Source organism: Arvicanthis niloticus, chromosome 6 (genome assembly GCF_011762505.2).
Source record: "Arvicanthis niloticus isolate mArvNil1 chromosome 6, mArvNil1.pat.X, whole genome shotgun sequence".
Lineage (NCBI taxonomy): Eukaryota > Metazoa > Chordata > Mammalia > Rodentia > Muridae > Arvicanthis > Arvicanthis niloticus.
The window spans coordinates 73,947,979-73,961,913 of NC_047663.1; the positions used below are offsets into that span (position 1 = coordinate 73,947,979).

General features: G+C 42.6%; 1 protein-coding gene across 3 annotated transcripts in view; it reads right to left on the reverse strand.

The window, feature by feature from the left end:
- Positions 1-3,952: 3,952 nt before the first annotated feature.
- Positions 3,953-13,935, reverse strand: part of LOC117711443 (T-cell immunoglobulin and mucin domain-containing protein 4-like) — a 31,818-nt gene continuing 21,835 nt past the window's right edge. For 2 of the 3 annotated variants that reach the window (XM_076936993.1, XM_034507090.2), the window contains 4 exons: positions 10,128-10,171; positions 8,006-8,099; positions 5,043-5,082; positions 3,953-4,142 (listed from right to left, as the gene is read on the reverse strand). In XM_076936993.1, the coding sequence (XP_076793108.1) occupies positions 4,058-4,142; positions 5,043-5,082; positions 8,006-8,099; positions 10,128-10,171 (263 nt within the window). In that variant the 3' untranslated portion in view covers positions 3,953-4,057. The remainder of the gene's footprint in view (positions 4,143-5,042; positions 5,083-8,005; positions 8,100-10,127; positions 10,172-13,935) is intronic. The other variant, XM_034507089.2, reaches the window with a different exon arrangement.

Genomic DNA, 13,935 nt, shown 5'->3' on the forward strand with positions numbered 1-13,935 from the left:
TTCCTGTTTTTCAACCAAAAATTTTAAACATTTCCTTTTCTCCCTAACAGGAATACCTAAAACAACAATGCTTGTGCTTTTCAACCAAAAATTTTGGGTTTTTTTTTTTGGTTTTAATGCTGCCTTTTCTCGCTAACACTCGTGATATATGTCCAACTTTTTTTTCAACCTTTATAATTTCGTCAAGGTTCAAAAGCCATCTAATTTACTTCCACAGGTTAAGTCAACATGCTGATCACCATTTCTTGAGTCTTAATTAACAACTAATTTCTTTTACAGACAAACTGTTGCTGCCAATACCAGATCAATACCAGATACGTAATTAACATTGTTTTTCTCCCTCAGCCATCCAAAAACAGACTCAAAGATACTTTCCAGGACTAAACTTTCCTCAAATACCTTTGCTTTTCTAGGATCTTAATGACAGACCATGATGTGCTTGTTCCCAAACAATTTAATGCTCAATATCCAGCCTTTACAGACATCTCCCTGCCAGAGATGCTGCTTCCCTGCTGTGATTATCCTACAGGTATACCCACAGATCCAACAGAGTCCACACCATCTTCTGAAACCTGCCTGAGATGTCAAGCTGCTTTCTCCCAGCCACCTCATCTGACTGAAGACCCCAGAGCATGCTGAGATCCAGAGACCCACACCAGACTCCAGAGATGCATGCCAAAACCCAGAGACGCTCACTACAGAAGACAGATCCAGACGTTCCAGCTGCAGATGAACTCTTTTGTCAAAATCACATAGCTAAAGTTACATGTTAGTGAGAAAAACATAATGTCTATTTAGATTAATCAGATATTATTACCCTCAAGCTGTACAACCTGTGTTTAATTGATTCAATGATTCTCTGCCTTCCAAACCCTACCCTCAATTCCCATTAGCCTTGGCTTAGTTATGCTACACCCTCTGGCCTACATAGTGTTTTCTTTTGACTACCTCATCCAAAATTTTCACTAAAAGGAGTGAAATTTGGGCCATAAAGAGATGGTTTGGACATAGCCTGGTCGAACGAGCTTTTGAACTCCGGAGACCCCCTGGGACACCCCCCCTCCCCGGTAAAGCGCTGGGTTTGAGGTAGCCAGGGACCCAACAGGACATTGCCTGTCAGGGACGGCAAATATCTCCCCATGCTCCCGGATTCCAGACCACTCCATCCGGTCCACATCTCTCATTAACCTACACCTTGCAGACTACAGATGATGCAGAGTTGCCCCTCCTTTTATGAAAGAAAAGAGAGTGGGATGTCGGGCCTTAGACAAGGTAACTCCATTTAACCTGCACCATCAGTCACGTGACACAGGTAGAGGGCATGATTGACAAGTCTCCACCTCCAGAGATTAAATATTAATGAGTTATCCAAAGGCGGGGGGGGGGGGCATAGCTAATTAAGTTATTCCCGCCCCTTTCCCTGTCCCTATAGAAAGCCAGGCCTCCTGACTTTTTAGGGGGAGCACGCACCATCTACACCCATTCACCACGCCATGAACAATAAAAGCTTTGGAAAACTAGACTCCAGGTGTCGCCTGGGCCTTCCTGCGCCTGCCGCCAGATTCCCAGCCTTTGGAACTTTGAACTGCAGCTGCCTGTCTACAGCAGCTGTGTGAATGTGGGACACTCCGCCCGTGGTGTGGGAAGCCTGCCCGGGACCCCACTGCCAGACCGCTGTGGGACCCTGCCGCCGGCCCTCCTCCCCTGCAAGATTTTTTTTTTCCCACATGACCCAGGAATCTTAAGAGAAATATTGGAGAATGATTGACAATAGTCATTGAGCAAAATTAAATACTGTTTAGAACCTTCTTCCTATCTTCCTTCTTGTCAGACTTAAGTTGGTAACTGCTGGTGGGAGTGGTTTTAGAAGATGGACAGGGAGAGTGAAAGCTAAGATGGGAGGAGGGGTTCCACAGACTCACATGGTACTACAGTCTGGTCAACCTCCACTTTCCAAGTGACAATGCTGACTAAGTTCCAGAACTTGACTTTAGACCTATGCTACACCTTAGCTTCTAAATGGCAGACTTGAGCAGCTTAACCTAGCCTCAGGATGAAAAAAAAGAAAAGAAAAAGAGAAGTAGCCTTTGCTCTGTAGCTAATGGTTCATATCCCACCTGCTCTATACAATTGGATGAACTGAACTGCTCTGTGTCCATGGGAGAGTTGGGAGTGGGTTCTCCCTGTTGAATCGTGTCATGTCAACTAACAGGGTAATAGATCTGTAGGCTATAACATGAGGGCAATTTTGTTTGCCTTTTTGTGTCTGTATGGTTTATTTTATTATGTGTGTATATACATGTATATAATATGGGATGGTACATGCTGTGGCACCTATGTGGACAACTTGCAAGAATAGGACTTCTCCTTCCACTATGGGGGTCCTAGAGATTAAGTCATTAAACTTAGCAGCAAAATCATTTTTCTGGCTGATCCATCTCACAGTCTCTGTTGCCACTTAAAGATACTGTCAAGGGAGTAGAAATGCAAAAGTGAGTTAGCTATAGGATTATAGGCTTATTCCTTTAATGATACTGTTGCCCTGAGCAGGAGGATAGTCTGAGAATATCTTTCAGATCTAGTAGCTTCCCATACTGGTCAGCCAGAGCATCCTTGCTCAGACTATGTTTTCTTACATTCATTTGTTCAACAGCTATTTGCTTTTATTTCTCTCTCAGGGTTCAGCAGGCTAGTAATTATTAAAGTTTTAAAACAAATTTGTTCTTCCTGCACTGCAGAGAAATGAATTACACGTAGAGGAATTTACTTGGATAGCTTCAGTGTTTCATCTGTGCACAATCCTTGTCATTTGCACCCTTGCTCTGATGGGCACCTGACTGCTTCTAAAACCCAAACTCTCTGGCATGAGTTCAGACAGCACTGTGGTGAACTTTAAAGACACTCAAATATGAAGGGAAGTTAATATTATAAAAAAACAAAAACAAAAACAAAAACAAAAAAAACCCCAAAAGGCAACTTAGCTACTACCAAGAAGAAGACAGACTGACTAAAGGAGCTCTACATAACTTGAGTTCAGCTACTGTTAGCATTCTGTCTACGCTCCACTCCACAATTACCTGTCAACAGCCCGGTAGGCCTGGCCCACTATAAAATGGGCTCCTTGGCCCCTCCTCCCTCTCTTTCTCTCTTTCTCTCTCTCTCTCTCTCTCTCTCTCTCTCTCTCTCTCTCTCTCTCTTTTTTTTTTTTTGTTTGTTTTTTTGTTTTTTTTGTTTTTTTGAGACAGGGTTTCTCTGTATAGCCTTGGCTGTCCTGGAACTCACTCGGTAGACCAGGCTGGCCTCGAACTCAGAAATCCGCCTGTCTCTGCCTCCCAAGTGCTGGGATTAAAGGCATGCACCACCACTGCCTGGCTCTTGCTCTCTCTTGATGTCTTGGTCCCTCTGTCCCCTTGCCCCTTTCCCCTTCTCTTTCCTTCCCTTCTCTCTACACATGCTCATGGCCAGCCTCTACTTCTCTACTTTCTTCCTCGTTCTACCTCTCTCTGCCTCTACTACCCTCTTAACTCCCCTCCCCATGCCCTGAATAAACTCTATTCTATACTATACCATCATGTGACTGGTCCCTCAGATGGAGGGGATGCTTCAGCATGAGCCTACTGAGACTTCCCCTTCCCCCATACCTCACCACACACCCACAGAACATATTCTCTTTATCTTTTTATAAACACATCAGCTACCTCCAACAAACCAGATGCTGTCTGAAAAGAGAGATTTTTTTTTTCATTGGCTATTTCTAACTTCCTCTTCTGCTGGGAGATTGAAGAAACTCCCAAGGCTGTGGCAGTGAGTTCACCATCACTGACAATGTTCAAAGACAGTGTGAAAAGTCACCTAGCCCCAAAACTACATAGGTGACTAAAGCGCTAGGCCAGGAAGATGTATCTCTAAAGCACCTTCACGTGGGAAGATAAAGAAGACAGCACCCACAGCATCAGTAAACAGAGTGAGACTTTTAAAGAAAACTATAATGTCCCCAAACTTGTTTTGACAAATCAAGTGCCATCCCCTATGCTTAATCTTAAGTAAAGGTGTCAAGTCAGAGAGTGAAGAGCCCGTCTTCATCTTCTCTCCCATGTGACATGTCATTGAGGACGCTCTTACTATCTTCAGTGTTGTCTGGCCTGTGAAATGAAAAGAAGGCAGATTAACAAATAGAAAAAGCAAGATCACTGGGCCTGCTCAGCAATAGCACCACTAACACAGGCTGAGCACACAAGACTCAGACTTCATCCTGCCCAAACCTCCTATTCTACAGATGGGGAAACTGAGGCTATAAATAGAGCATAGAGGGTTTTGCCAACCTTTTATAATAAAGAGATTACAACTTGCTTTGAAAAGTATGATCTAAATCCATTGATATCCCAAGAGAGCCCCAGCTTTGAACCCAGGAAGTCACTTTGTAGGGCCTCAAATTCCCCACCTAATATTGGGTCATTGTTAATAAATGATGTGGTGTTAGCGCAATTAATTATTGCTGAGACTTTTACCAAGTATTTTTATTTCTTTTCCCTACAAGCTATAAACAGAACAGATATTCAAAATCTAATTCCAGACACTCTTCATAGACCCTTACAAAGTCAAAGCAAGCCATAAAACATGCTGGTCTATGGGGCAAAGGAACCAAATCCCAGGAATAATATTGCCAAATACTTTATTTAACTTCCATATTGCTTTTCTCAGTGACTCCATGCAAACAATGTGCTTTTAAAATGAGCCACTCAGTGCTGAACCAGCTTTAAGCACAGAATGCAGTGGCATTCACCATCTTTTTTTGCATGCTATACTTCCATTAATACTTTCTGCTTTCCTTAGTTCTATTTTGGACACACATGTAGTGTTAGCTGAGACAGAGGTTAATGTGAGTTAAATCTCCACGGCTTTTTCTGCCTCTAATGCCAGGTCTCTCCAACCCAGCGTTTAATCAGAACACAAGCACAAGTCATTAAACCACTGAGTAGTATCTAATCATGTGTAACAGGCTGTATAATCAACATAACAATCGGCCATGCAAGATGAATTACCTCTTGTGTCTCTGCAAACAATTGGCTTCTGTGACTTTCCCTGAAAAGACAAGGCCTTGATGTGAGCAGAGCTGCTCTCTGAACTGCAGCAAGATGCCCACCCCCTTACACATAAAGTAAACTAGCATAGGCAAGGACAGCATCCCCATTTAATATTTGCTGCTTCTGGCCCTCAATCCAAACCATTCATGTCAAAGCTGCTCCTGTGTTATAGGTTATAGTATAAAGCTGTTAAATTTTTAATACATTTTTATTTTAAAATGTTTTTTCATAAAACATATTTTGATAATTTTCTTTCTCTCTCCCAAATTCTACCAGATTTTTCCCACCCTCCTATCCACCCTGCTGTTTTTCTCTTTCTTCCTTCTTCTCCCCATCTCCTTAAAAAGAAAACATAGAAAAAAAAAAACAAAAATGAAAATCAAAACAAACACTAAAAAAAGAAAATGAATAAGCAATAAGACAAAAAATATAAAACTAAACAAAGTTTATGTACACACACACACACACAAAGCAAAACACTTTTGTGTTGGCCAACTATTCTCAGTCATAGGGCCCGCCTTAGAGTGTGGTTGCTATGTCCAGTGACACCCCATTGGAGAAAACAGATTTTCCCCAGCATGTATCAATTGCAATAGCCTCTGGGTTAGGCGTGGGACTTTGTGTCTACTGTTCCTCTTGGTGCTGGCATTTTGTGGAGCTTGAATCTGTCTAGGCCTTGTGCATGAAGTGTGCAGGCTCTGTGCATTTTGTCACAGTCTCTGTGATTTCATAGTGCATTAGGCCCATTGTGTCTTGGGGCCACCTACTACCTCTGGCTCTAATAACCTTTTCTGCCAAATAGATCCCTGAGCCCTGAGGGGAGGGGTTTGATAAAATCCCATTTAAGGATGAGTGCTTCAAAGTCTCTCACTCTCTGAACATTGTGCAAATGAGGGTCTCTTTGTTATTTACCATCTGCTATAAGAAGCTTCTCTGATGCAGGTTGAACAATGCTTGGAGTTACTTAGGAACACAGATTCAAGTTATCTGACTTTGTGTGTATGCATGCATGTCTTTGAATATTCATATTTGTGCTGGCTTTTATGTATATGCAGGTATCTGCACATCTATGTACAAGCACATGTCTGAAGTCAACTTGAGTGTTGTTCCTCAGGCTCTGACTACCTTGTTCTTTGAGAAGGAATCTATTACTGGCCTAACACTTGCCAATGAGTTAGGCTGGCTAGTGGGAAAGCCCTGGAGAATTGTCGCCAGTTCCTGTCTCCCGGACACTGAGATTACACCAAATACCACAAGGCATGGGTTCTGAGACTCAAATTCAGGTCCTCGTGCTTAAGTGACAAGCACTTTACTCATTAACTTACTTCCCCAGCACCTCATTTGGGTTTTAAAGCACTTTTTTTGGTGATATGTACCCAGATTAATCCAAAACAGCAACTCTGACTTCACATAAGTGCTAACAGCAAGCCTCCAGGAAGTTCTAGATAGTGTTTTCAGTACTCTCCAAGGACAGGTTCAATAGAGAATAATCTCATGGCTGATGGCCATAAAGCATCAATTTTCCTGTTTTATAACAGTAGTGGGCACCTGCTGTGTGCCTGTGTTTTATATGAAAACCATAATGCTTATTTTATAGTTTCATTTTGCAGTGGTTATAGTCTTCTGTTTGTGTTTGGAGGTCAGGAAAGTGTAAATCATAGGCCAACTTCAGAATTTTAAAAAAACACACATACACACACACACACACACACAAAACTTTAGATCTTGTTTCCCTAACAAGTGCAGGCATGGACACATGAACAGGCTGTCAAACCATTTCCTGGGATTCTCTCTCTTGAAGGCCGTCTATGGACCCTAAGCAAGCCTGCTTTAAAGGTACATATAGGAGTAAGACTGTTCATGGATTTACTCCTGTGATACTCCTTGAAAATATAAGACAGGGATCCAGGGGTGTTTCTAACTGTAAGAAAGGAGGAACTATAAGAAATGCAGGAGAGATTGCTCAGTAGTTAGAAGCACAGAATGTTCTTCCAATGGACCCAGGTTCAGTTGCTAGCACCCACATAATAGTTCACAACTGTCTGTAACTCTAGTTACAGATCTTATACATTTTTCTGGTTTCCATGGACACCAGGCACACATGTGGTGTGCAGACATATATGCAGGCAAAACACTCACACATAGATAGATAGATAGATAGATAGATAGATAGATAGACAGATAGATGATAGATAGATGATTGATAGATAGATAGATAGATAGATAGATAGATAGATAGATACAGACAGACAGACAGACAGGCAGACAGACAGTAGATTGATGATAGATGATACATAGATAGATAGATGATAGATATGTATATACACACATACATACATAGACAGATAAACAAACAAACAAATAAATAATTTTAAAAAGTGAGTATTCAGGCATGATGACACGTACTTTTAATCCCAGCATTCAGGAGGCAGAGGAAGGTAGGTGGATTTCTGAGTTTGAAACCAGCTTGATCCATAATGTGAGTTCCAGGACAGCCGGGGCTACACAGAGAAACCCTGTCTTGGGGGGCAGGGGGAAGTAGAAGAAGAAAAGAAAAGGGTGGGGGTAATAACAGGCCTTTCTACAAAAGGCAACAACAAAGACAGAACAAATTAGGCACAACTTGTGCATGGCATCTGTGTCCTATCAATGAATGTCCTCTTGGTCTCATTTTCCATCATCAAAGTGTGAGCCTTACCAGGAGGATCATACACAAAGTCATTTGGTGGTAATGAACTTACCTGTCACCCCCACAGCTCATGTGAGAACAGTGAGAGAACTGAGCCTTTGGGAAATAAAAGGAATGAGGGGAAACAGAAATACCCTCCTCCTATGACACTCCTGGAGTTACCTCAGCTATTCAGTCCACCCACAAATGCCCATCCCTGCAGGCCAGTTACATCTGGCCCTGCCCACCTTACCTCTAAGAAGAAACGCCAGAAACAATAACACCATCACCACAAATCCCACACAGCAGGCAATGATCAAGCTGCTGGTCTGTTTGTTGTTGATCTGCTAAGACACAGGCAAGGTGATTGGCCCCTTGCTTCTGAGTACTGTCATCTCCAGAAGGTAACTTGGAACACCTCCCATCCCAAGAACGCCTTGCTATTGCCCACAATGTCATTAAATCTCATGCTATTTTGCCCAGTCTGTCTCCAAGTCAAAACAAGCTCAGAGTTCTAAATCAGGTTTAGTTTTTCCCCTAAAAGCCCAAAGCATTTTGCCTATATTCCTAGATCATCCACATCTTAGATATCAGGTATGTTGGGCTATTACACTCAGAGGTCACGTGACTAAAAACTAACTATGCTGTGAGCTGTGCTTTCCACTGTCAAATCTCTTTCCTGGGCACTGCCCAAAGCCTTGGGCTCTCCCTAGATCTGTTATTTCTTTCCACAGCTGACTTCAGTTTCTATCGTGGTTTATCACACGCAACATGAAAACAGGGATAAGCTCCATCTTGGTCTCCTTGTGATGGTTCATCTAGCCAGCTTCATCACAATGAAGGGTGCCTGGGAGATTGGAGAAGCACATGACAGGGCATGTCCATAAAAACATTTCCAAACAAGATTAACCAAGTAGGGCTAACCTGCCCTGACGGTGGGCTGCACCATCAGCAGAAGGGGGAAACATGAAACAGAAGGGGGAAACTAGCCAAGAACACAGATATTCGCTCTTCTCCGTAGCTCCCTTTCCTTCTCCCGCCTTTTCCCTCTGTTCCCTTGCTGAGATGATATGAGCTGTTCAGCTCCACCAGGTTCCTCCAAAAGGAACCACCTAAAACCCTGAGCAAAATAACTCTTTCAGGCTGCAAGTTCTTTCTTCTTTGCATTCTGTCAGAACAACAACAACAAGCTGTCTTAGTTTCTTCCCTTGTTCCTATAATAAATGTTTTTACAAAAGCAGCTTAAGGGAAGAAGGGTTTATTGTAGCTCACAGTTCAGTGAACTGTCCATCACTACAGGGGAGTCGGGCTGGCAGGAGCTTGAAGCAACTGTTCCCATCGAACCCACACCCAGGAAGCAGAGAGCGAGAGGCACATGCTGCCATTCAGCTCCCTTTCTTCCCCTACACAGCTCAAGACTGCAATAGGAAATGATGCCACAGTGGGTGGGTCTCCCACCTCAGGTGGCGGACTCAAGATCATCCCCAAAATGTATACCCAGAAACTTGCCTCACGGGCGATTCTGGATTCTGTCGAGTCAACAGTCGACATTAAGCATTACAGTTACCAAACACTACCATCGGGCCAGATACAAATGAGACTGGCCAAAGTGTCAGTACCATTCTTCCCACTAATTTTATTTTCATTTGAAAAGATATTATTAGTTTTTATGAAAACATATGCAATTTGTGTGACTATGTAGTGACTTTGGTTCTAAAATTAATACATTTTTTTTTTTTTAATCTCACTGTTAAATTTAAGGAATTTAAAGGGCTATTGACACCACAGTGCTTGGTGTACTGAGCCAGGCTTTTAGGTATCTTATGAGCACATTCCCACTTCCCTCGGGGCAGCCAAACTGTTTCCTTCCTCTCTTTCTGTCTCAATCTCTAGCACACAGAAGCCCAGTATTGGCCAGAAGCAGAAGCAAAAACATGACTGTCTCTGAGGAAAGACTGCTTTCACAGACATCTGTCACGCCTAATGTTTTAACTCAGAGCAACTTTTTTCAGTTTTGCAATAAACATAAATGAAAGGAAACCTCAAAACATAAGCAATGGCAGGAGCAGGTGTTGGCACTGAAGTCACATCGATAACGCTGGGCTTCACGCAAGGGAATCATGAGGATTTTTGTGTGAATCCATAAATATTTTTCTTCTTGCTTTCAAAACATCTGTGCTGTGCATGTCAAAGTAACAATCACTAGTACTTCCGCCAAGAGTACACGTTCTCAAGTCTTTGACCACGTCATAATAGTCACTCTGCATTTTACCATTTAGCAGTGCCCTATTCTCCCGAGCGCATCAGCAAAAACTTCTACTAGGGAATTTTTTAATCTAAAGCCAAAGGCTTCCAGTACGTCTCAGATCTTTTACCTGGTGTGTTCTAGCTGTCTTCGGTGTAGCCTTTGTCACTGATGCTGGGAAGGTAAAGACAGGAAAATGTTAGACTTCCTGTGAGAGAATTAGAAGTACCTCCTGAAACAGGTACTCAAAGCCACCTGCTCAGCCAGATAACATAGTTAACTCTGTAACATCATCTTCCTCTTGGTATAAGTGATTTCTGCGCATTTGCTTTCCCATGGTTTTACTGCTGCTCTCCAGCGTGATCTCGCAGGAACAGAACATCTCCACTTTACACATGGGTGAAAAGTGACCCAGAGACCAAGCATTCAGCTTTGATATCTCTCTGTGTGTGTGTCTCTCTGTGTGTATCTCTCTGTCTCTCTGTCTCTGTCTGTCTGTCTCTCTCTGTTTCTCTTTCTTTGTCTCTATCTCTCTGTCTCCTTTGTTCAAAATTATTACAACTTTTAAAAAAAAGATTTATTTTTATCTTATATGCATGTATGAATGCTTGCATATAAGATGTTCACAATATCTGTATCTGGATCCTACAGAGGCCAGAAGGAAGAGGCAGATACCTTTAATTGGAGTCCCAGGCAGTTTTGAGCTCCCGGGTATGTGTGCTGAGAACTAAACCTGGGTCCTCTGCAAGTGTAGCAAATGGTCTTAACTACTGGGCCATCTCGCCAAACCCTAAAACTTTTTAATAATCACATCTTATTTAGTGTGTGCGCATGGGAGGAAGGAAGGCATGCTTGTGCACATGTGCACATGCGAACCTGCTTGCTTGAGTACCCAGGTGCGCAGGAAGGTCAGAGGACAACATATGGAACTCAGTTCTCTCCTTTCACCATGTTGGTCCTGAGGATCCAGCTCAGGTTGTTCGGGTTGATGGCAAGTGCTTTTACCCACTAAGCCATCTTGACAAATCTGGCTCTGATTTTTCTAGAAGCCCCAGCAATACATTCAAGATTCTTTGTTTTGTTTTTTTGTTTTGTTTTTTTTGTTTGTTTGTTTGTTTTGTTTTTTGAGACAGGGTTTCTCTGTGTAGTCCTGGCTGTCCTGAGACTCACTCTGTAGACCAGGCTGGCCTCGAACTCAGAAATCCGCCTGCCTCTGCCTCCCAAGTGTCAGGATTAAAGGCGTGCACCACCACTGCCCGGTGCATTCAAGATTCTTACCCAGCAAGAAAAACTACCAGTCATCCAGTTAACAAATATTTATTGAGAACTTATTATTAGCCACTCTGCTAGCTATACTTTAGACCTCTAGGAATTTACCATATAAAATATTTTTAAAAATCAGTCTTAAACATTAACATAGCAACATTTCAGTAAATGATGAACTCCATACCCAACAATGGTACCATGAGTCATTATGGTGTCAAAAGATCCTATCATCTAATATGTCTTAGCCTGCAGAATGTCACTGATCACATACCTGATACTGCTATAATAAACCTACTATGCCACCAACTGCATGAGCACACAGCCAAGGCAATTCTCTATTTGATAGCAGATGGTTGTCATGGACTTAGCCACTGCACTATTCCTTTTATTGTTATTTTAGATTATAGGCTTTCTACTTAGAGAAATAAGTTAACTGTTACACAACACACCCTGTTTCTCTAGCAACAGACTCCTCATACATCTTGTGCTCACCATGCCTCTTGATGGCATCATTTTCTCCTTATGGGTTTGATTTGGCATCCTGTTTTCTTTCTCATGGATTACACTATGTATAGTGTATCTGCACACACATACACACACACACACACACACACACGTGTATTATATATGTGTAAATTATATATATGTATATTATATATGTGTAAATATATATAGATATAGATAGTTTCTGTACCAAATAAATTGCCTACATACAAGCAACTGTGAAGATGGAACACTGGGCACAGGAATAGCCAGAGATTAATTAGCTATGGAGGGATTTATATTAGCATGATAAGATTCCACTGGGCTCTCAGGCCCAGGGATTTTATACTGTGCAGAATCCTAACCAGGAGGACAAGGGAACAGGTGTTCATTTACAGGCCATCCCACTAGGCTCCCCCCATGACCTAGATATTGACTCCATCATCACTTGCCACCCTTACCTGCTGCCTGGTGCAGGTGGTATATAAAGGGACTGCCCAGTCTCCATGTCCTCACTCCCCTCTCTTCCCCCAAATAAAACCCCTTTATACCAGGTCTCTTACATGGCATAACTTCTCAGGGGGACACTTCGGCATGGGCCCACCAAGTACCCCTTGCCACATTATATTTCATAACAATAAGGAACTCATCTGATTTGGGGTCTGAAGTCCAGAGCAGTTAGAGAGCAAGGGTAAGACCACAGAAATGTTTGATAGGGGATAGAAACAACAGAATATAGACATTAAATGTGGGCTACAGAGAAATACGATCCTTCTTTATCTCCAAGTTCACACCGAAGACACAAGATTACTACTTAACTATTGACAAAGACAGTGAAGAGGGAAGAACAGAGGTAGGTTCCTGAAGGAGACAGGTTATGAGCCACAGTCAGAGGTACTGTGTTTACTATACCTGTGGGACACACACACACACACACTGTGAACTTGGAGATAAGGAAGGCTCATATTTCCCTGTACCCCCCCCAACACACACACACATACTATGTGTGCCATTAAACAGCTGATCTATTTGAGTCTGAATCAATTTTGTAAGAAGAGTATAACTATAGATACTGTACTCTTTGGGAATTGTCAGTACTCAGCAAGCAGTTCAAGTCTTCAGAATGTATATCCCATGAGAAAGGAGGAAATCCTGAAAAAATACCAGGATTGGGAAGTAGGCTGGGGAGGCAGAAGAGGAAACAAACAAACAACCAAACGAACAAAACAGAGGAGATCATCAGGGAGGCCACAAAGTAAAAGCAGTGCTAGAAGCCAGAGCAGAGAGAAAGCATCCGAGAACACAAGACGTTTCCAACAAGACCCTATAGTAAAAATAGCACAAACAAAACAGAGCTGGTAAGATGATGGGGTGGGTTAAAACGCTTACTCTGTAAGCATGAGAACCTGCATTCAAATCTCCAGGACACTGCTGTAACCCCAGGATTGCAGGAAGGGAGTAGAGACAAGCAGATCTGAGAGCTAGCTGGCCAACTTCTCAGTCTGGCTATACTACCTAGTTTTCTGTAACAACTTGACACAAGCTAGAGTCTTCAGAGAGAAGGGAGCCTCAGTTGAGGAAATGCCTCCATAACATTCAGCTGTAAGGCATTTTCTCAATTAGTGATTGATGGGAGAAAGTCCTAGCCCATGGTGGGTGATGCCATCCCTTGGCTGGTAGTCCTAGGTTCTATGAGAAAGTAGGCTGAGCAAAGCCAGGAGGCACACCTCTCCATGGATTCTGTCTCAGCTCCTGCCTCTAGTTTCTAGTCCTTTGTGCGTTCCTGTCCTAACGTCTTCCAGTGGTGGATTGTGATCTGGAAATGTGAGTCAAATAAATCATAAATCTTTTCTCCCCAACTTTCTTTGTGGTCATGGTGTTTCTTTGTAACAATAAAACCCTGACTAAGATACTGGCAGAACCAGTGGGCTGTCTGTTCAGTAAGGAACCCTGTCTAAAGCCAAAAAGGTGACAGCCACTATCTCACTTTGACCCCCACATGCATAAATGCACAGGTACCTGTACCCATGTATTCACAAGCATGCACTGCACACATACACACACACACACACACACACACAAAAGGACAGAGAAGGGAGACTGAATGTTAAAATATTCACCCTAATAATCACTGGATTCAATCACTTGGATTTTCCTCCCCAGCTTTCTAGCACTTGAGACAGAAGGAG